Here is a 24,136-nt window from a genome sequence, read left to right on the forward strand (position 1 = left end):
TCCCCCCCCCTCCACCTAATCCATCTGCAAACCAGTGTACAAATTGGACAACATTTGAAAAGGATACCTCTAGCAAAGAGCCACCTCCGTGCATGTAGCTTAAACTAATTCTTTACCTTCCAAATCCTTTTTGTTCCAGTTCAGTTGTTTTGAGAAGAAATAACACATTTTCTTAAATACTTTCTGTTCTTTATTTTTGCAGTTTTGGGTGGGTGGGGGTCACTGAACTAATTTAATATACATTAGTATTTCTTATCTTTTAGACATTACAGAGCAGAATCTGAGTTTCTGGTCACATCAATACAATAGTTATTAACTTGCCACAGATACTGCTAAATGTATCAACTAATGTAGCAAATTGTAACAGTTCAGAATCAGCACCTAGAGTCCTAAACTGACACCAGTGAGAGCAACATAACTGTTTAAAGGGCAGGTGAACCCCAAAATAAAAATTTGCCTAATAAAGCAAAACCCATTTCTTCGCAACTATCCAATATACATTAAAACATTTTTATTGCTTTTTAATAATTGTAAAACACGGTTGCTTTTTAAAGTAGCATTTGCTTAATTTCTAGCTGTTACCTTTTAAACAATGTTGCTAGTCTTAGTTCCCCAGCAAAGACAAGTCTGTTAATAAGCTGCCTTGTCATACATTGTTTCAACAGTCTGGGCCATTGGGCAAAGGCTAGAAAGAGAAACACTGCTAGCAATACTTTTACACAAATATCAAAATTTGTAATGCATGTATATTGCAAAGTTGCTTAGAATTGGGGTTTCTTTTATTAGGCAAAAAATATATTTTGTGTTGACATTCTACAATTTTAGAAAAAGGTCAAAAATAAAAAATTAGAAAGCAACTGTAAAAAACCAAACACTTTATTTCTGGTATACTATCGGACACAGCTGTACAAAGCACAGACAACCCCTTTAAGCCTGTAGCTACCATTCTTGATCCTGGCTGTGGCCAGGGGTGACAGACAGAAATGGTAACATCCAATTCTATATGCAATTATTTTATATTGCTAGCAACATCTACAGCAATAAATGCTAAACGGTGTTTAGTCTGTAGTCAATACCCAGTGTCAAATCTCAATGGAGGTTTGGCCCCATAACTTGGTAGTCTAGACCCCATAAAAATAATCAGTAACCAAACTACTGTACTAGAAATCAGTAAGACTGCATTACAAAGGTGGTGGGCTTACAAAGCTGTGGGTGAGGTATCTTTTAATGAAGATTTGTTAGGAGAATTAACATTGTAAAATGGTGCTAAACAAGGGATGGTATAGGAATGTACAACTCCAAATGCATACAATAATAGCCATTTATTTTCCCTCTTTATTTTGATGTTTAAGCTCTCATACTATAGATTTACAAGCTGGTGAACACTGGTAACTTATTCTCCCACAGAACTAACATCACACATTTCCAAGACAGTATAAATATATGGTTGCGCTAACAATACAGTCCACCATTTTTATCAATTACATAATAAAACAAATCAAGTGTCCAAATATCAACTTACACAGCTCAAAAAGCATACAAAATACAGACTGAGCTCTGCCTTGGAAGTAGCAGAACTTTAGGAAGGGAAATCAAGGAATTACAGAGCAATTGTTGAACAGCAATTCTCCAAATGTATCATAATAAAATAAATGATACGTTCAAAAACTGTATGATAAGAATTTACATTTTAAAAATATTTACCAAAAAAAAAAAAAACACAACAGTTATATTCTATACTTCCTGCACAAGACAAAGGCAACATTTGACTATTAGGGCACGGGGATATAGCACATATTAGGCCCTCCATATAACGGGTACAAACATCAAACTGTAAGGCTTTGTCCGAAAACTTGTACAGGATAACTGGTGTGCTTAAATATTAAACCAGGGTGGTTAGTATTAGGGCTACCAAGTCATAGGTTGGCAATCCACGAAAAGAAGCAGAAAACAAAGGTGGGGCAAAACATTGCTGAGCAAATCTTGATATTACAAAAACTGTGGGCAGGGGCGTAACTACAGAGGAAGCAGACCCTGCGGCTGCAGGGGGGCCCAGGAGGTACAGGGGGCCCCATGAGGCTCTCATTGATGAGCAATTTGAACATATATTAGTAAAACAGGACAAACACTGGATATGTTGGGGGCCCTAAAATTAATTTGCTGTGGGGCCCAGCAACATCAAGTTACGCCACTGATGTGGGAGAAGATGTAAACATACAGTGAGCAGCCAGCCAATCATGAACCAAATGCCCATGTTAATTTGTGGCAGTTTGAATTATTAAAACTGTTAGGAAGGATGTGGAAAACTACACATTAAAAATGTTGGCATTTGCAAAGTTTGAAAAAAATGCAGAGATTTAAAAAAAAAAAAAAAATCATAAACATTGCATGATTGTAACAAGGAGGGACACAGACAAGCAAATGCATTAAGCTCAATTACGGGAATTTTATTCTATGTAGTAACAGCAGTCGCAGTACCACTAGGATTGTGACCTACTCATGTTCATACTAAGTAAGCTTCACTTGACCTATAAATATGGACTAGAAGCACAAAATCGGCACAGGTCTTCATTTTTGTTTCCCCGAAGTGTATTCTGGAATGCTAATTCACTGAATGCAACAGTTATTTCGGTGTCCGTTGGATTCTTTAAAACGTAAACGCATCTTGGGACGATATTTCTCCAAGTAAAGCAGCTGCTTACTGTTGAAGGCTCCGCGTCTTTTCCTATAAAAACACATTACAGATGAGCTTTAGAAAGCAAAGGTCTTTAATATAAAAAAAAAAAAAAAAAAACCATGTTACTACAAAAGCCCTTGGAGTATATTTATCAAAGCGTGAAGTTAGAGATAACCAGTCAGGTAGCGTGAAATACTGCCTCTCTCCATTCATTTCTATGGGCTTTTTAAAATTTATCAAACGGTGAACTTTTACTTTAACCCTTTAATAAATACGCCTTTAAAAATCCCATAGAAATTAATGGAGAGGTGGTATTTCACGCTAGAGGACTGTGGTTATCTCTAACTTCACTCTTTGATAAATATACCGCTATGTGTCATGCCTGGCTAGACTGTATATGGGTACAATGCAGTTAGAGAAAAATATGCTACAATGCACTGCTCTGACTAACACCCTACTTGTGCACAACTAATACTGTAGCTGGTACATGATCTTTTCCATGGCTATTTACACTGACCCGGTGAAAACTAAGGATATCAAGCTAGCATGTAGTAATGATCTAAAGTATCTACCCAGCAAATAAAATTTCTTGGCAGCAACAGCCCTGTTTTTAAATCTGATAGTTTTGGTGTGAAATTAGCCTTTCCTATAGGGAAAATTGGAAATTTTTAGCTGACAATTTCAAAAATCAGCTCCAGGAACTGGCTTGAAATGAAAATGGTTTGCTAGAGCACCTTTAGACTACTAATGGGCCAGAGCAATGTACAATAATTTGCACACAGTGAATTGAGGGGTGAAGAGAATTGCATGTAAACACAAATACTTATTGGGTACAACCTCACACAGATTTTTAGCAGTTTGTTTGAAAGTATTTTGCAAATAAATTAAAATTTAAATACTTACTGCCTTATAAACTGCACTGCATCTTCATACTTCATTCCACTTTCAATGAGTGCAAGAGCAACAAGAACTGGAGCTCTGTAAAATGACAAGTTAAATTCAGTTAGTGTTACTGATGTTTTAACCAACATTCAGAAAGTGTTTTTATTTTCTTTACCGTTTCATGAAATAAATATTCTTTGCATTTGATTTCACTAAAGCCAGACATCTGCACCTAAGGATCTGATCAGTGGGGTGGGTGCAAATGAAGCAGTCAAAGCTGGGGCCATAGGGTAAGGGCACACAAAGCAGTTCTCAATAGTAATTAGCAACCAGTTGGGTTGCATAAGTAAACCATTATTAGACTTAACTCCAAGAAACACATGCTGCAGCACCACGAATCCTGTGAAAAGTGGATATTGTGCCACAATAAACCAGCTGCAACATGTGTTTCTTGGAGTTGGGTTCTTGTACCTGACGCTACAACAAGCCGTGAGTTAGAGCACCGCCCGCCTTTGATTGTACCATTATCAGACTTAAGCAACACTGGTGCAATTTATCACCTGTTTCCAAGGATATACTCCCCCATGTGCATAATAAGTTTAAAGTTGAGAAAGAATACAACACCTACCTGCCAAGGCCAGCAACACAATGAACTGTTATACAGCAACCAGGCTCTTCACGGAATTTCACTTTCAGAAGGTTTAACCAATCATCTACTATTTGGTTGGATGGAGGTGCACCATCATCAAATGGCCAATCCTACAAAACAAAAAAGTAAGAATTTCATTGGAAATGTTAAAATATGCAAACCTATGCTTGGGCATATTAAGATCTGGAGAATAGGTTTACTGTAAATATTCAACAGGAGCAATAACAGACAGAGCAAGAATGAGTTGAGCTTGTATGTATCAGAGGACCGGCCAAAAAAATAATGCTTATTCTATGTACACTGACATAACAGCAACCTTCTTGTTTTGCATATTTTGGAAAATTTAAGGTAAAAACCTCAACCTGTTATTTGGCATGTGGTGGTGGTTAGCAGCTGTCTGGAACAGAGAGCATAATCTACATTGCAAATATTGGCTTGGCAGGTTTCTGGTGCCAAGTTCTTCACTACTACTACTTCACTTTTAAATGGTGAGAGGCAACACTGGCCACATTCTTCGATGCAGTGCACTGTACAGAATAATTAAGGATAGAAGTATTCTTCAGACTTTCAGCAAAACTTGTGAATTGTCAAGCATGGCATTTTTTCCTTTGTGAAAAAACCATTGCCATGTGTCACTGTCAACGTCAACACAAGACTTTAGGGGCCAAAACCTGCCCTTAAGTGCAGTGACAAGTCAATTTAAAAGGCATAAGGCATTTTCCCAGCAGATGTAAATAAATGACGGCAGAGGAAACCTCACATCTGACAGTATTAGTTATGTAAAGCTTTTATTTTATCTTAAAGGTGTGGTTCACCTTCAAACCACTAGTTGTTTTCAGATAGATCACCAGAGATAACTACTTTCCAATGACTTTCTATTTTCTATGTGTGGCCATTTTTCTATTATTGAAGTGTAAAGTGTAATGTTTCACCTTCTGAAGCAGCCCTGGGGGGGTCGCCAACCCTGTAAACTGTTCTAAATGGACACATTTAGTTGATACATTTCTTATCTTTGTCCCTGCCAAGAAGAAACCCTGGGTTTCATTATAGGCAGCTGTTAGAATTGATACAATAGTTGCCAACACTCCAGAGATACTGCTGAGAAATGTATCAAGTAAATGTTGCAAAATTGTAACAGTTTAGAGTCTGTACCTGAATTAATGAGCTACCAGACTGAAACACCAGAGACTGCAACATTAATTAATACTTTAAACTTAGACTTTGGAAAAACAGTAAAAAATAAATAATGGAAGGTAATTGAAAAAAAAAAGTCTATTTTTGTGGAACATTCTAAACTCAATTGAAAAAAAAAGTGGAAGTCGAAGCAGCTTTGGGGGAGGGGGGGCTGACTCTTTAACCGTTCTAAATTGATACATAGTTTATACATGTGCTATCTTTGTCCCTGCTGAGCAGAATCCCTGAGTTTCATTAAAGGGGAACATAACTTAAGCTTTTTGAAAAGTAAACAATACCAAGCAACTTTGCAATACACATCAATTAAAAAATATGAAGACTTTTCAAGGTTTTTAATAGTTTCGGACAGTACTGTAGCCTAGCACTCTGCTCTCCTGCTGATCTTTCTGACTACTATGCTGAGCTGGCTGACTACTGTTATTTTGTATCAATAGCCAGCTGTCTTCAGCCTGCATCCTCCAAGCCCAACAATTGAAGAGCTTTTCATAGAAACTGGAAACTGTTATGGGTATATTTGGGGTTTCTGTGTTATATGGGCCTCAAATTTTGATTTGGAAGCCAGAGTTCCCCTTTAAAGGCAGCTGTTAGAATGGATACAATAGCTGCTAATGTTCCACAGATGCTACTGAGAAATGTATCAACTAATTGTATCAACTAAATGTATCAAATTGTAACAGTTCAGAATGCTCCTGGATCACGGAGCCGCCAGACGGAGACACTAGAGACTCAAACATTAAAATTTAAACTTACATTTTGGGAAACTGGTAAAAAATAAAAGATGGAAAGCAATTAAAAAAAAGAAAAAAAAAAAAAAAAAAAAAAAAGTGTATGAAGAACAATCTGAAAACAACTCAACTGAAAAAAAGTTTTTGGAAGGCAAACAGCCCCTTTAACATATTAAAAGACCAGTAACATTTTAAAAAAAATGTTAGTATATATCGAAAAAAACCACCAAGACAAATTAAACTTTAAAATCACAAAGTCTTTATTAAGAACAGTGGCGTAACTACCGGCTTGCGTGCCACTGACTCCAGCGGCAGAAAATGGCGTACGGAGGGGGGCAGGGGCCAGGCTGCACGTCCCGCCCCCTCTATTTATGTTACTGATTAAGAAATAACTTACCGAAACTCTGCTATATAAAGTCATTGGGCAATCCATCGTGCGGCGCTCGATTTCTCTTCCCTGCTTTCAGATAGCCAGGGAGGAGAAATCGAGCGCCGCATGATGGATTGTCTTTCCTGAAGAGGAGCAGAAGAGGAGTTTCGGTAAGTTATTTCTAAATAAAGGCTTTGCGATTTTAAAGTTTAATTTGTCTTGGTGGTTTTTTTTTCTATGTATACTAATTTTTTTTACTGGTCCTTTAAAGATTAAAAGAAAAATAAGTTGGAGTTAACACAATATGAAACATAAGCTAATTCTCTTAGAGACCAGAACTTTGCTAAACACAGTGCACACATCCCTCTAACTGGCAAGGACACATTCTGTCCTCATACCATGAAGTGGCCTGAAGGCATTTATGGATCTGAAGTTTGATTTTCTGAGGTATATTAATGTAGAGTCGACAATGCAGAGAACAGGCTACTGGTGTAGTTTCTTACGCAGAATGAAGTGTCTGTATTGTGGAGAAATATAATTCTATGTATTATTTTTTTAGCATCATTTCCTTATCAAGTAGCCAGCATCGATTAGAGGAAAATGTCTACCATTGTTATAAACCTGTGAAGATGGAGACATGATAAAGTGGCTTACTAATAACCACTGTAACAGAATGGCTGACAGAATAACTGGGAAAGTCCTGGACACAGTTCATGTTTGTCCCAGGTTTCTGTCAGAATGGTTCTGGGCCATGTAGCCGGTCCTGGTTTTCTTGGACTCGGGTGGGCCAATTTAAAACAGCTTTCCCAGTTTGGGACTGTGAATGTGTGAGGAGCTGGGAAAGTGACTGTTTTCAATACTGAGCTGCAACTATATGGAGGATCACCAAGTGACTGGAAGAAGGAACTGGAAAAAAAAACACTCCTAAGAGACTGTGGCTTGAAAGTTTAACAGAGGACTTTGGGACTCAATACTGTTAGTGCTGGACATTTTTGTTTCTATATAAACCAAGGGTCGGTGTTTAAGCGGGACTGCTATTCCTACAGGTGGCTGTTTTGAACTATTTTTTACTTTGACCAACACATTTTTCACTGCGCTTTAGTTCTTAACTGACCTCTTACAAAAGCAAAATGCTTTTACAAAAGCATAAATCCCAACTTTTAAAAATAACAAACGAGTAGATAAAGCTACAATGTAAAAATCAGTTTGCCATTACTGAAACACTGCTATAAGCCAACAAAGAACTGCCTTTGTACAGCTTTGCAATTTACTCACCAAAACTTGAATTCCTTCCTTTTCAACCAGAGCAGTGTCATAAGTGGCTTCACACACTCTTACTAAGGTTGTAACGCCAAATTTCTTAAGCTCCTATAAGAGATATGAGGAGAATAATGTTAATATTGAAATTCTTAAAAGTTGCATTTCTTTTGGAGATCAAAACCTATAACCCTTTCTTTGCTGGTAAAGAGCATTCTACAAGCAATCCTTTACCCAGTACCATTACCTCATTTAAAATTAATTTTAATAAAAAATATTTTTATTGGGTAGAACCAAGCAATTCGGGTAAAAACTATTCCCATGGCCAATGAATATTAAGCTTTTTGCTTTCTGGTAAATGCAAAATTACAGCTTTGAATCAGCAACTGGACAGCCTCAAGCATTTTCCGGGCTTATGTGATACCCTCCAAATAACACAATGGCATGACACAAACAGGTGAATAAGGAAGGGCTTTTTCAAACTGTTCCATTTTTAACCACCTCTTTTCTCAAGCTGTGCAGGGGAGCCTGTTGCACTCTGTACCCAGGTGGATCTGATAGGGAACCAAAGTCTGTCTTTGCTTGTGCAACTGCAGGGCTGTGATCAGCTATACCCCTTCTACAGTGCTTCTGTCAAGTACAATTGGAGAATGAAGCAGATCTATAAGGAGCTCCAATAAGGGTAGGACTTCAGACTTTTTCCGCAAGATCCGACGCGCTGCGCAAAGACGCAGGCATCAAATCGGATGCGATGGAAATTAGGTAAGCAAATGGATTGTCAGATGGTGTCACAACGTTGATCTGACGCGACAGGACTGTCGGATGCAGATGCAGTTGGATCAACGCTACGACTTCATCCGACATCGCCAATACTTACCTTGTTTCTGTCGCATCTGACGGGATGCCTGCGTCTTTGCACAGTGCGTCGGATCGTGCAGAAATCGTCCGTGAAATCCTACCCTAAAAGCCAAGTTAATGATAATCTTTTGCCCAAAACGAGCATCAGATATTCATTATTGCCTACAAGAACAGAGGGATTTTTTGCTACACTACAGTGGGGAAGAAAAGTATTGAACACAATTTTTCAGCAAATATATTTCTGCAACAATAAGGTTGCAAAGGTCTTGAGAGCTTTGCGTTTACCCCTCTTGAGATGCTTCTTGTGTGTTACCCAGATAATGAGAAACCTTTTTATAAGCCAGGCCATTAATAAAGACTAAACCGGCCAATATCAATTTGCACAGAATTGCTTTCAGACAGATTTCAGCAGGTTTATTGGCTTTCCATGCCTTTTTGCGCCTCCTTTGCTTCATGTGTATAATTATTCCTTGTGTTATTCCCTTTTATTACACAACTTAATTTATGGACTTGTTTGTTTTGAGTTCTTTGTATGCGTGGATTATTCGCGTTGTTACCGTCATCTGGTGTAAATTTCATGTCAATAGCCCCATTAGAAATAGGTTTACTGAGAAAAACGTTGACGTGTTCAATACTTATTTTCCCAGCTGTATCGGTCTCCTTTAAGACCAAAATTAACTAGAACTAAATGAGCTTGTTAAGGCTGCAAACTCCACATAAAGGTGTTTGACAGAGAACCAATGATATATAAAACCGAAGCTAAAAAACAAAATCCATATACACATTATTTACCAAGGTATATTACTGCTGCATTATGTTTGACACTGAACTTCCGGTTTTGACGGCAAAGCAAGTTCACTGTGTCTTACCTCTATAAACTTGTTTAGAGTTGCATTGGTTGGGTTGTGTGTTATAAGGAATCTCATGTTCTTGTAGGTTATCTCCACTGGAGCTGGGCGGTTCATTCTGGCCATTTTAACTTGTATTAAATGAGCACGTAAAAAAAAAAAAAAAAAAAAAAAAAAATTGTTTGGGGGCAACAAAAAGTTAATCAAAAGAAATTATGCTTGTAACTGAAAACTTCACTCTACGTGAAGATTCCCAGTGCTTGCTTGGATGGAAGCGAAATGGACCTCCTTATGAGAAGCAGCAAATCTTCAAATCAGTAATACTGAGGCAAAAGAAATGCAGTGCACCGAGATTTACCCCATCCAGATTTCAGCCCCTTAATCAAAGTGCTCTGTCAAATTCAGTTTTAATCCAACACTTCTTGTACAGGCTGACTGCTCTTAGGGGGGTTTCTTGATGGAGTAGTAATGAATTTCTTCTAGAGTTCACTTGTCAGCATAGAGCTCATGCTGTGCCTGGCAGTAGTCTCCACTGCCCTTCAGAAACTCCATAAATGTGTGACCAAAAACACCACAGAACTGCTGTTGAAAAAGAGGAGAGGAAAACATGCCCTTTTAATAAACCTAAAATATGAATAATAGCCGGTGCATTTATAAATCTTATAAGCAGATATTTCTAAAGTGAACACATTAAGGTCATACCATTGTTAAAGGACAACGAAAGCTAAAAATTAAATAAAGCTGTATGATAAGGCTGTTATACCAAACACAGAGCAGAGTTAATCCTTTGATCCTGGTGTCTAGCAGTAGGAAATTTGCACTGCTGAGAATGCGAGTACAGGACTACAGTGACGTCACTGATTTTTCATTGCGCTTCCTACAGTGCCCAAGGCAGCCTTCAGTCTCATTATGCTAAATTCTATAGTACTGCGCATGCTTTCCTCCCTTCAACAATGACGAGCGTGCAAATGGAGCTAGGCATGCGTCATTGTTGACCCCTTGGAACACACCCCCCAGCCAATCAGCTGCAAGCATCGCGTCTCTGTGGAGACAAGTGAGCGATCCTTTGCATTCACGTACTTTGCAATTGCTTATTCTGCGAGCCGAGCAGGGACAGTTTTCGCTTGAGCGCTACGTCATCTATGACATGCATCTGGGGTCAGGGGTAAAGATTTTTTGCGTATGCGCAGTAGCATTAAGGAGGAAAAAGAAGTCTCCATTACTTAAGCAAGATGGCGGCTGCGTTCTGCAAAGCAAGCTTTAAAGAAGACGATCAATTTACTATGTGTGTGTGTGTGTATATATATATATATATATATATATATATATATATATATATATATATATATATATATATATATATATATATATATATATATATATATATATATATATATATATATATATATATATATATATATATATATATATATATGAATCCAATACTTTACAAACACTGCATCCCAAGGGTCTTAATAGGGAATGACCTGTATGCCTTTATATAATATTGTTACTTATGGGTGTGGTTTGGGTCTATGTTGCCTTTAACACACATTGTATCTAGATGTAGCTAGTTAGTTCTACTAGTGGTTTCAATATTGTTATATACTTAATAATGACATATGCTGTAATATGACAATTGTAATATGTGATATGATGTTCAAAACAATATATAGATAGGTATGCACACTCAAAAGAAGGCAAGTATGGTATATTTAAAATAAAGTTTTACTTGTTTATGCAAATAATACACACAAAGCCACAATAGTAGGCCTGTATAATACAATACATAAGCTTACATGGTATATACCTAACGTTTAAACATAGCCACAATTACATAACAGTAAACAGTAAGTATTACAATTATACAGCAAGGAGCAGATACACCTACCACCAGTATGAGAATGGCCCCAACGTTTCGGCGTAAGCCTTTGTCAAGGGGATTCTGACGTTTGCCCTATCGTGTGGAGCTATAAATACCCTGTTCAATTACCACATGGTGTGTGACGTCACTTCCGCCTATGTCACTTCCGCGGATGAGTCATCCGCTTAGCAACACGGCTCTCTATATTCATTGTACTTGCCTGCACTACAGGGAAAGCATGCGCTCATGTTTACTCTGTCGCTAGGTAACCAAAACATGGGGTAACTCACGATAGTTCACATAGCAACCAAATGTCATCCAGCAACACAGGATATAAACCATACTACTAATTAATCACAGATCAAAACAAAAAAACAATTTATCATATAGATAAAACATATAAATATATGTTCTAAAGTGCTTGTGTGCAGAATTGATTGATTTATACCATTGCATATAATAAAATCGATAAAGTTGGTCATATGACCTCAAAAGTGGGTATGTGCTTATAATCATGTGTCTCAATGTATCCAATCGATGATCTGGGTCATATGACCTCTAAAGTGGGTGTGTGCTTATAATCATGTGTCTCAATGTGTCCAATGTGTATAATCGATGACCTGGGTCATATGACCTCTAAAGTTAGTATGTGCTTATAATCATGTGTCTCAATGTGTCCAATCATATGTAGGGAATTCATGTAAAAAGATTTGTTCATAAAAATACATATAGTAACCAATCATCTTTCATTAGTTCATTATAGTGACAATCAATATTATAAAACAGTCCATATTGTGCAATCTAATATTAAACAATATAAAAACAGACCCGTGGTCAGTGCAATATATTTAAAGTGACAGTGCTCATTAACATATTTCCTCGTTTTTTCGTTTTTTTTAAAAAAATAAACCTTTGGTGAGGTTAATAGGAGGACACAAAAATTCAATGGATAATCCATCACTCATTTCGTATATGATCTGTGAAGATAGTAGAAATAGTAACATATAAATAAGGTTAAAAACAATTATTAAAAACATCAGAAAAACATTACTATATAGTAAACTCATATAGGTACACAGGCTGAGGTCCTACGACTCACATCAAAATTCTTAATAAGAGTAATAAGTAAATATACCATACTTGCCTTCTTTTGAGTGTGCATACCTATCTATATATTGTTACGTTGTGGGGTACCCATTGTAGGGGTACCCTTTTGATGTTTGCACCTCTTGCACTGTTTACCTACAGCATTTGCTGAATTGGTGTGCCCTCCACCCATTACTAAATTCTATATGATGTTCAAAAGCCATAACAAAAAATGCGATGCATATAATATGGGTGGAACCTGATTTACAGTTCCTAGGATCCTGATTGGATTAGCTTTGATTTGTTTCACGTGTCAGGTGTGTTAAGGCATAGCCTTTATATAGGATGTGATGTCACTTTGATGTATACTGCTTGATAAAGAAGCGGGAGCTTCGAAACGTTGCAGAGTTTCTTATAAAGCAATATTTATATATCACCTGCTCCCTTGACCCCATACCTTCTCGCCTTCTCCACCCAATCTCTGATACACTCTCTCCTGCACTTACCCACCTATTTAATCTTTCACTCTCTACTGGTACCTTTCCATCATTATACAAACAAGCACTAATCACTCCTATCCTCAAAAAACCTTCCCTTGATCCCAGCTCTCCCACTAACTATCGACCGGTCTCCCTTCTTCCATTCGCCTCCAAATTACTAGAAAGGCTTGTTTATAAACGCCTGATCCAGCATCTCACTCACAACTCCCTCCTCGACCCCTTGCAATCTGGCTTCCGCCCATCACACTCGACTGAAACTGCCCTCACCAAAGTAACCAATGATCTTCTATTGGCAAAGTCTAAAGGTCATTATTCCATTCTAATTCTACTAGATCTCTCTGCAGCCTTTGACACAGTTGACCACACACTCCTCCTTGACATTCTACACTCAGCTGGCATTCGGGACACTGCTCTTTCATGGTTTACATCTTATCTGTCTGACCGTTCCTTTAAAGTTTCCTTCTCTAACTCTACTTCTACTACTTTCCCACTCTCTGTTGGAGTTCCTCAAGGCTCTGTTCTTGGCCCCCTGCTGTTCTCGCTCTATACAACTTCACTAGGAAAACTCATTCAGTCATTTGGACTTCAGTATCACCTTTATGCTGATGACACCCAACTCTACTTGTCTACTCCTGATCTTTCTAATTCTGTCCTTTCCCAAGTCACAGACTGTCTTTCTGCTGTCTCCTCCTGGATGTCACAGCGCCACCTGAAACTGAACCTTTCTAAAACAGAAGTCATCATATTTCCTCCAAGATCTTCCCCTGTCCCTCAGATATCACTCACCGTAAACAACACCACCTTTCATTCCACCACACAGGCACGCTGCCTAGGAGTTATCTTAGACTCTCATCTGTCTTTTTCACCACACATTCAAACACTTGCAAAATCTTGCCGTATTCAACTGCGCAACATTGCTCGAATACGACCCTATCTCAGTTCAGAATCAACTAAAACACTGATTCAGTCTCTCATCATCTCCCGCCTTGATTACTGCAACTTACTCCTCACAGGTATTCCAACAAGTCACCTTTCACAACTCCAATCTGTTCTAAACGCGGCCGCTAGACTCATTCATCTAGCTCGCCGCTCAACATCAGCTGCTCCCATTTGTATGTCCCTTCACTGGCTCCCAATCTCTTCTAGAATCAAATTCAAATTACTTACACTCACATTCAAGGCCCTTAATAATGAAACCCCTCCCTATATTTCATCTCTAATCTCCAAATACACTCCTTCACGAAACCTACGCTCTGCTTCTGATCTTCGCCTCACTTCTCCTCTGGTCACTTCTGCCCATTCTCGTCTACAAGACTTCTCTCGGGCTTCTGCTTTTCTCTGGAACTCTCTGCCACAAGCTGTCAGACTTTCTCCTTCCTTCCAAACTTTCAAGCGCTCCTTAAAGACCCATCTGTTTAAAGAGGCCTATTCGTTGTACCTTAATTAATCATTGCTGTATCAAAAATGACAAAGTGTTTATATAATCCTAATGTCTCAATTGTACCCTAACCTTTTAGTTTGTAAACCCCATTGTACTCTGTAATCCTTGTCTGTTAGCCACCATTTATTCCCTGTTTGCTATAACTGCAGTAAAGCACTGCGTATCTTGACAGCGCTATATAAATAAATGATGATGATGAAATGATGATATTTTCTTTTATTCACTACGTTGGTCTGGACTTTTTTGTTTTGATGTAGATAGAGATACATACATACATATATATAGGGGACCTGAAACTATAGCGATCTAAGGCATCAGTATGAGAGCTATTCAGAAAGGTAGTGCATAACTTTTGGCTTTCCTTCTCCTTTAATGCCTAGAAATAGAATGTAAAAATTATTAATCCAAAATATACAATTTAAATATTGTTTTATTAGGCCACACATTATGTCTGTGTTATGGAAAAGTTGAAGCCACTTGTTAGAAGGCAGACTAGTGCAAACTGTGGCAATAATGTGTTGATATGCCTAAGAAATTATCAGAAGAAGGGAATGTTCTGACAGAAGCAGCTTTAGTTTCATTAGCAATAAACCAAATAAGTGTTTGCACTGATCAGTGTTTATTGTTGAAGATTCTTCTATCACAAAATGTATTTTCAAAGGACAGAATCTTCCAACAAACAAAAGCGGCAACAGGGGCAGCCTCTTCTCAGATTGCGAAACAATTACAGGAAACAATAACGGTAATGGGAATCTCCCTTTGCTGTGGCATAACTTTAGGTGATGCCCAGGAAAAAAGGGGGCCAGTATGAACAGAGGGGGTTAGGGGCCCCAAGCCAATGGCAATATATCCCCCATTAGATAACACAAATAGAAAGGAGACACAGGCTGTTGCCCCATGCCAATTATGGACTGCAGAAATGATAGAACACATTTCTGGGTAACCCTCTCACTTGCAATAAAATGTGTTACTTTTCTTAATGCCCCTAACATAAGCAGCTCTTACTGGTTTTAATGTACGATATTACTTGATGTACTTATATTACCCAGTGTCTCTGTAAAGAGTTGCTTATTAACACACCTGCTGGTTTTCTAGCACTTATAAGAAGCCTTCCGCTAAGTTCCTGCGGAGATTGATGCTCTGATTACATAAAATAGTAAGTGGATTGAAAAATAAATGGCCATATAGTTAAAACGTTTGGTCTAATGAAAGCAGTCTAACTGCTAGTTGATCAACAGGAAGGTGAAAAATCTGTAGTCTTTTCAATTTACCATCACTCAGGAATGAATGTTTTTTTCCCCCTCTGAGGCAATCAGACCAGTTTTTTAGATAACGTTTGTTGTAAGGGCAAATTTAATTAACCCTGTATTTTCTCACTTGCTAAAAAGCCACTCAACTTATTAAAGCTAACTAATGTACTTGCCAGTAAGGATTCAGGGAGAGAGTTCCACAACTTAACAGCTCTTACTGACAAAACTTTTAAAATATTATATAGGAACCTCCTTTCTTCTAATCTGAATCACTGCTCAGTGTATTCTAAAAAGACCATCTGATGAAGATTCTCGTTATGAAATGTTTTCTGGCCGCAATTATCAGATCAGCCAAATTTAACACAGCTAAATTAGGCAGTGCTCATAATGAACAGCATCACATGGTAAAGGGATAACTTGGTCATTTGTTAAAGTGCTCATAACAGCCCAGACTCCATATAATTTGCAGAGAAGCCAATAAAAGAATGCAAATGTGACTGGGAAAACAAAAAATTGCAGGACACTTTGCAATGTATCACTTGTCTGAACAGTATGCAGGATTGCGGATTTTTCAATACCTTGTGTCACAATGTGCACTTTTCCCAGCACAGTTCATTAAACTCATAAAATTGGTGGAAAAAAAGCTGGGCAGTGACAAATGACCAAACCAGGGCGTATACTCAAGATTTAGGAATAGTTAAGTTGGCCTTATTATAAAAGCTCATCCTTGCTGACCGTTAAGGTCCCCAAAGACGCAAAGATTTTTCTTGACTAACGACCGATTTTAGCGAAGTCCGACCAATCCTTCCAAATTATCGTGCGGGTAGTGGGATTTGAATGATCGTACATCTTACAATTTTACGACCGACATCTGTCAGAAAATTGATCGGCCAGGTTAAAAAAATCTTTATTGGTCCTAGTGCAATCTATCTATGTTTGCAGAGACAAGCAGGCAGCTATCATTTGTATTCCTGGCAAATGGTCTTTTTAGTTGATGGACAATTTGTACGATCGTTTCGAGATAATCGTGGTCTCACAATGACGATCGGATCTTTTAAAAACCTTTATATCTATGGCCAGCTTTATCCATTAGCACCACTTTGAATTCTGCATACCGACACCCTCTCCGCTATTAATGTCTGGGTAACCTTGAGTCCCTATCAGCAAGAACAAACATCCAATAAATGGCTAAGAGCAAGAATGATAAAAACCTGAAACATACCATGTGTCCTTGTCAGTGCATTTTTATGCAACAAAGTGGTTTTAAATTTATAAAAAAAAACTGTACTGCTATAAGTGAATGCAGAATTGATTGGACACCAGAGTTTAACCATGGTTCATTCTTGCACTGCTGTACCAAGATCTGTGATTTAAGTCCCGCTCATGTGCCTGCTAAGCTTCAGTTTAAATTCCATAGCAATCTGGGAAATCCATGTTTTGCTTGTGTAAAATAAACAAAAGAAAAAGTTCCATAAGCTCTAAAGGACAACCAAATCATACAACTTGCTGTGAGCTGCAATGTGACTTTAGCCTTAGGTACAAACCTAGTACAACGAGTCAGACTGCCCAATAGACAAGTCTCAACATGATCCGATAGTACATACTGAAGGGATAAATATATGAATCATAGATATAAAGGAGACAATCATCCAGTCTGTACTGTATAACACACATGTAATTTTTCACGTCTTATTGAACTCCAAGCAAATAAACTATATATAGGGAGTGAAAAGCAGACAGACTATTGAAATAATAATGTGCATGCAAAAAAAAAAAAAATGTAACATCTGTACAGCTTCACCTCCCTAGGAAATCTGCACCAACACTAAAGGTGCCCATAGATGTAGAGATTCGCTAGTTTGAAGTGGGCGATATTGGGCCGATCTGATCGTGGGCCCTAGAGCCCAACCATCGGATCAGAATTGATCTGATGGGGTTGGTCTGATCGCATCCATGCGGCCACGATCCGTCAGGATTTTTTTACCTGTCCGATCGAGATCTGGCGGACTATCGGCCAGATATCGATCGGGAAAGCACTCTGTCTGTCCGCAGCATTTATCGACGCGTGTACGGGGGCCTTTAGTAAAGGCAACTTAAGATCTACTAGTAATGTCCTACCTGCCCCAGTCCAACTCCCAGCATATTAATAGCCCTGACATAAATCAGGTGAAAGTAGTAAACCAGGCCATCCGGAATAACCAGTCAACACTGGAGAGACACAATAGGGCATAATTATAGTACAATCCCAGCATGCTCAGACACAAAATGAAAGACACAGGGGGCTCATTATCATCACTGGTTCAAATTTGCTATAGGTAACTACAGTTACCTATAGCAACCAATCATTGATTAGCTTTTTAAAGGAGAAGGAAATTCCCTGTGCGCAAAAACCCTCCCTCCTCCATCGTGGCCTACCTGTCCCGTCAGGCAAATGCCCCTAACTTGTTACTCACCTCTCTACGCAGGTCCTGTCCACGGAGTTCACAGGCGCATTCGTCTCCCAATCGGTCTTCTTCCTGCTTTGACCAGCGTTTTTGGCGCATATGCAGTAGGAGCATTTACCGGGTACGGATCTACTGTGCATGCGCCGAATGTCACAAAGATTTCCAATTTCACTTCGTGACATTCGGTGCATGCGCAGTAGATCCGTACCCGGTAAATGCTCCTACTGCACATGCGCCAAAAACGGCTGTCAAAGCAGGAAGAAGACCGCTTGGGAGAAGATGGTGCCTTTGAACTCCGTGGACAGGACCTGCGTAGAGAGGTAACAAGTTAGGGGCATTTGCCGGGGGGGGGGGACAGGTAGGCCAGGGTGGAGGAGGGGCAACACAGGGGAGGGGGTGGTTTTTTTGCACCCAAGGGGTTTCCTTCTCCTTTAAAGCCAGCTGCAAGTAAAACAATGAATGCAGCAATTTGAATATTTGCCCAGTGTTGATAAATGAACTCCAGGGACCACCTAGGGGCAGTGTCATAATCCATCAAAGGGCACAAGAATACTCCCCAGCAAGAAGTACAGACTCACTACAATTGACATAAATGGCCCACACCCAGGCCACCAACACGAGGTTGATGCTAAAACACTGCAACAGTGTATCCAATGGGGTCGGTGATACTACAGGAAGTCTCAAACCCAAATATCACGGGATAAATGTAAATACGTCAGGGAGATACGATCTGAACTGACGCTTAACTACGTGTATCACAAATCACACAGAAAATGTGCCAAACCAGGATACCCTTTGAAAGCAAAAGTCTGCCGAAAAGCAACACTGGAAGCCATTAACACATACACAGCGGAGCAGCACACATAGTCCTTTGTCTGTGACAGTCAAGCGCGGCTGAGATCACCGTGACAGCCGCAAAAGGTACATTGTATTCTAATGTTAAAGAGAAGTAGGAGAAGCACGGAGTTCCCGTTGATATCGAGCAGGTACAGCAGCATACTTACAGGGCTATGCTTACTCATTGAAGATTGTATCTTAATCATACAGTCGGTCCCTAAGAATAGTCGATGGAACAGCAATGGGGCGGGCGGTGATGGCGCATATAGCAGACTGCTGTCTCCCAGGCGTAGGGCACGGTGATCCGGGCTCAGTTGACACGGCCCTAACCTCCTTCCTCGAGGTTCTTCTCCGTGACCAGTAAACAGCATGGGACGCGGATTACGTACAGTACAAAGACGCCGGGCCGCCTGCGTAAGTAGGGCGTTGTTATATATCACTCGTGACGTACAAAACGGCCTAGCCAATCAGAAGGAAAAACACAATAAGGTACGACGGAGGGACGTACTACATTGACGTCACGCCGCTGAAAGCCGGTGTGAACTGGTTCAATAAGCTGAAAGCTTCTGTCTTATACCGATGGGGGTGGGGAATAATTGATCCGATCGGTCTGTCAGTCACCTTATGTGGATGACATTTATACAGAGTCACGGCGTAACGGCTCTGTTACTAGGAATAAAGGAATGCGTGCTGTTGGAGCACAAACGACTCGCATTATTTTTTTCTTCTGTCTCCATTTCTATGCAGGGGTCGGCGCAGTGCGTCAGAATAGTTGACGTTGTGCAATAATTGTTCACGCCTGCCTACAAGAACCATTATAAGCCGTGAGGGGAGTCTCCAAGTACAGGGAAAACAACTTTAAGGGGGAATGGCAATGTGCGTGTGTTCATTGTCCCTGTGTTTACGTTTTGGCAGTATACCCGATATATTAATGGGCGACCATTGCTGCCACATATCACCTATGACTAGCACATCATGTAAAAAAACAGGGCTGCTGCAAGTAGAAGTTCTTGCTGGAAGGACTCTTGTTGTAAAGGTAGAACATGGGTCTCACCCACCTTAGGCATACCTCCCAACATTTTGGAAGTAAAAAGAGGGACAAAATTTTTTTTTCCGCATGTAGCGCAGCATTTTTTGACCACGCCCCTTTCTGTGGCCACCCCCCTAATTACCATGTTTGTTTTACAAAATTTGGCAGGTTATGAAAGTTTGAAAATATTTCTCCTTATCTAAACTGTGTTTTTGTGTCTCAAAATTGTTATAAAGTATCTTATTTGCACCTGTTAGGTGTTCTGGGCTCTCTGCTAAAAGCCAATTAAGTGAGAAACTTTGTTTCTTTTTCTGGCTGTTCAGTGCAGAGAAAAGAGGGACTTTCCAGTACAAATGAGGGACTTCGGGTTGAGCTGTCAAAAGATGGACTGTCCCTCCGAAAAAGGGACAGTTGGGAGGTATGCCTTAGGCTTGCCACCTTTTCTGAAAAAAATACCGGGCTTCGTATATATTTATCTTTTTTCCCTATTAATAACATTGGGATCAACCATGATTTGTAACGGCCAGGCTGGTAAACAGGTCCGGACTGAGAATTAAAATAGGCCCTGGCATTTCTTCTTCTGTACTGCTTCTGTACTGCTGTGTAGAAATAAAAATAGGATGCCAGAGGTTCTTGCAAACAAAGCAAAAGGGGTTTTATTGAACCTTCAACCACACAAAAAACAAGGTAACATTTGCAATCAGAAGAAACAGTCAGAAGAAGAGCTGGGTTCAGTGAAGATGCTTGGTTGTTTTTAACATACACATTTAGGTTGCCAGCTAGTGGTCCAGATCCCCTCCAGCGGAAGTTATTCAGGGCATGATATACAATTTCCTGATACCTTCAGTTCTGTGGTCCCTTGATTTTAGGCCAGTTAGACCTAAGGGAAAGCTACGTCCAGCTATCAATCCTTAGGTGGAGCACAATCTGTCTGTACTAGCTTGCCCTACTATCTTATGTTCCTAGTATTTACTTCTGACAAAGCTAGTCCTGAAATCTGACTTAACCTGGGGCCCCGGATCACTTTCACTTGAGGGGTTGTCCATCAAGGGCAAAACTCTTTATTTGGCCTTGTTGATGCTTCCCAGACATTTCCACCTAAGTCAGAAGATGGAGGCAAAAGAGAAAGAACCACACCTCTCCAATCTCTATTTGAGTTAACTTTTAGGATGATGTAGAGAGTGATATTCTGAGACAATTTGCCATTGGTTTTCATTTTTATGCAAGATAGTACAGTATTTGCTTTAGAAGACACTGAGTGACTCATTGTTTTTATCCACAAAAACTCCTAAATACTTTTCTATTAAAGGAAATTTATATCTGCAGAATGAATATTGTAAGACGCGCCGGGAGATTCCAGCATTCCCTTACCTCCCAGCGCATCTCTCTTAGATCTTCTGTGCACAGGTGCGCACTTTCGCCTGCCTAATTCCTTTGACGCTGGCGTTTGGCGCCCACCGTCCTGACACCCAGCGTCATGACAAAATCAGTAGGCGCAGGTTTGAATTTTGGCACCAATTTACTCCTTAAAGGCCCAGTCTCCATTTTGAAATTTACCCAAGCTGGTTACAGTTTACTGTTCCTGCCTAAGCTTTATTACTCTTACTGAATTCCTGTTTTTTTTACTTTTTGCCTGACTCTCGACTATGATTTCTGCCACCTCCCTTGATCCTTTTGCCCAACTTCGACTACGTCTTTTCTTCAACCCTGCCGGTACCTCGCTTACAGTTTTTCCATGCACTTCCTTGCTGGATTCCGCAGCAGAAAGCCCGGGGCCCCAAAAGGGCATCGGTGAACATCAGAATCCACAGGGTTCACCTGTGCGTCAGCAAGGTACTACCACCGAACAAGGTTCCTGACAATGTAGTCATTACAAATATTTAACCAACTGATAATTTATATCATAATGAGTGCCCTGTTACAGAATCTTACCATATATCAGTAAATATTGCCCTTTTTCATGTTTTAACATAAGCCATCACTTTGTGATAGTTTGTGTGCTCCCTTCACGATTTTGACAACTCAACCAACAGTCCTGGCTTTGTTACTGAAATGTCCCAACTTTCTCTTTGATCTCCAGCACTGAACAGTCAGAAAAAGATACAAAGTTTCTAACTTAATTGGCTTTTGGCAAAGAGCCCAGAACAGCCACCAGTTGCACTCAGATACTTTTGTAACAATTTAACATAAGCAAAGAAGCAATTGTAATTATTTAAGATCAGCAGGTCTCTTGGGGAAACAGTGATTTGCAGCTTAAAGGGCAATACACCTTCATTAGCAAAACTGTAATAACACATTAAAACCACAGAAACGTGTTCAAACTTACATAACCTGCCACATTTTGTAAAATCAACATGGTAATTAGGGGGTGTAGCCACAAAAATGGACATGGTAAAAAAACTTTCAGCAAATCTTTTTGTCCCTCTTTATATTTTCAAAATGTTGGAAGGTATGATAATGCAGCTCTATACTTGACAGTGGCAGTAAAAGACAGTACTCTGTTCATTCACTGGCTGATGTAACCTGGCTTGTATGTGTGCCCTTAGTTTGTGTGTAAGCACAGTGAATCGTACAAACCAGGGAGTGGCCCTTAATATTTAAAATGTCAGTTTGCTATGTATGATTATTCAATGGCACATACTACTATAAAAGTGTATTTTTATTAGGGATTCAGCCGAACCCCCGAATCCTTCATGAAGGATTCGGCCGAATACGATCCGAATCCTAATTTACATATACAAATTAGGGGTGGGAAGGGGAAAACATTTTTTTACTACCTTGTTTTGGGACAAAAAGTCACGCAATTTCCCTCTCCGCCCCTAATATGCATATGCAGCAGGATTCGGATTTGGCCGAATCCTTCTGCCCGGCCGAACCGAATCCTAATTTGCATATGCAAATTAGGTACGGGGAGGAAAATTGCGTGACTTTTTATCACAAAACAAGCAAGTAAAACATGTTTTCCCCTTCTCATACCTAATTTGCATATGCAAATTAGGATTCAGTATTCGGCCAAATCTTTCGCAAAGGATTCGGGGGTTCGGCCGAATCCAAAATAGTGGATTCGGTGCATCCCTAATTTTTATAGGCTTTTGTTAGATATAATTCTCTGAATTATATTTAGGATAATTTTTTTGATATTTTTGCAAAATAATCTTAATAAAATATACAAATTAATACATTAATAAAAAGGGGGATTTGAAATATTTTGAGATTAACAAAATTGTGTTCTTCATCATGATTTGTAGGTTTGGAAAAATTGTAAGAAAGAAATGTAGTAATATCTAATATTGTGATTTTGCTGCTGGAGGAAAATTGTGCGTATTTTTCAAAAGGCAATAAAACTTTTATTTTGTAGGTATGAGGGGGCTGAGAGCCAGAGCAAGGAATATTATGTTCCTATTAAACACTGGGGGGGGGGGGTTTACTAAAATCCAAATTGTTCTGATTAATTAATGAAAAAAAAATCCAGCCTAACTAGAATCCACGATTTATCCTTAATTATAATTAAATAACCATGAAAAAACTGAATCGACAAAGAAACAGGCCTTTTCGGATTGTCGCAAGAAAACCATGACTTTTTCGGATTGTCGCGTGAAAAATCCACATTTTTCTAATTTGATGCCCTGAAAAGTCATAATTTTTTGTGAAATCGTTGGAAAAGCCTGAAATGTTCGGATTATCATACAATACCCAGTGCAGACAATAATATCTTCACATTGCAAATAGGACCTCTGCCACTGACTTCTACAGGACCTGACAGTTGAAGTGGGAGTAATTTCGGATTCAGACTTTTTGCAGCCTCAGGGTATAATAAATCTCGAATAAAATTTGAGCTGTTTTTTTTCCACTAAAAATTCCAAATTTCATAGTAAAGATACTCTAATTTTTCAAGTTTCTACCATTCAGACTTTAACAAATAACCCCTGGAAAGTATGATAATTAAAGTGGACCTGTCACCCAGACACAAAAATCTGTATAATAAAAGTCCTTTTCAAATTAAACACAAAATCAAATTTCTATTTTTTATTAAAGCATTCATAGCTGTTGTAAACTCATTTAAAAATCTCAGCTGTCAATCAAATATTGTCTGCCCCTCCTCTATGCCATGGGCATAGAGGCGGGGCAGACAATTACTTTCACTTTCCATTCAGCACTTCCTAGATGTCACTGCTCTCCCCACATTCCCCCTTTCTCTTCACTGTTTAATTGTGTAGCCAGTGC

The 24,136-nt window shown here is 39.2% G+C and overlaps 1 protein-coding gene across 3 annotated transcripts; it reads right to left on the reverse strand.

Moving 5' to 3' along the window:
* Positions 1-858: 858 nt before the first annotated feature.
* Positions 859-19,304, reverse strand: ptp4a1.S (protein tyrosine phosphatase 4A1 S homeolog). 3 transcript variants are annotated; one of them, XM_018264372.2, is made up of 6 exons: positions 19,050-19,189; positions 9,482-10,039; positions 7,773-7,865; positions 4,188-4,318; positions 3,581-3,655; positions 859-2,725 (listed from the first exon to the last, which is right to left on the reverse strand). In XM_018264372.2, exons 2-6 carry the CDS (start codon positions 9,584-9,586, stop codon positions 2,608-2,610), a joined length of 522 nt encoding a protein of 173 aa, XP_018119861.1. In that variant the 5' UTR covers positions 9,587-10,039; positions 19,050-19,189; the 3' UTR covers positions 859-2,607.
* Positions 19,305-24,136: the final 4,832 nt, after the last annotated feature.

Source organism: Xenopus laevis, chromosome 5S (genome assembly GCF_017654675.1).
Source record: "Xenopus laevis strain J_2021 chromosome 5S, Xenopus_laevis_v10.1, whole genome shotgun sequence".
Classification (NCBI taxonomy): Eukaryota; Metazoa; Chordata; class Amphibia; order Anura; family Pipidae; genus Xenopus; species Xenopus laevis.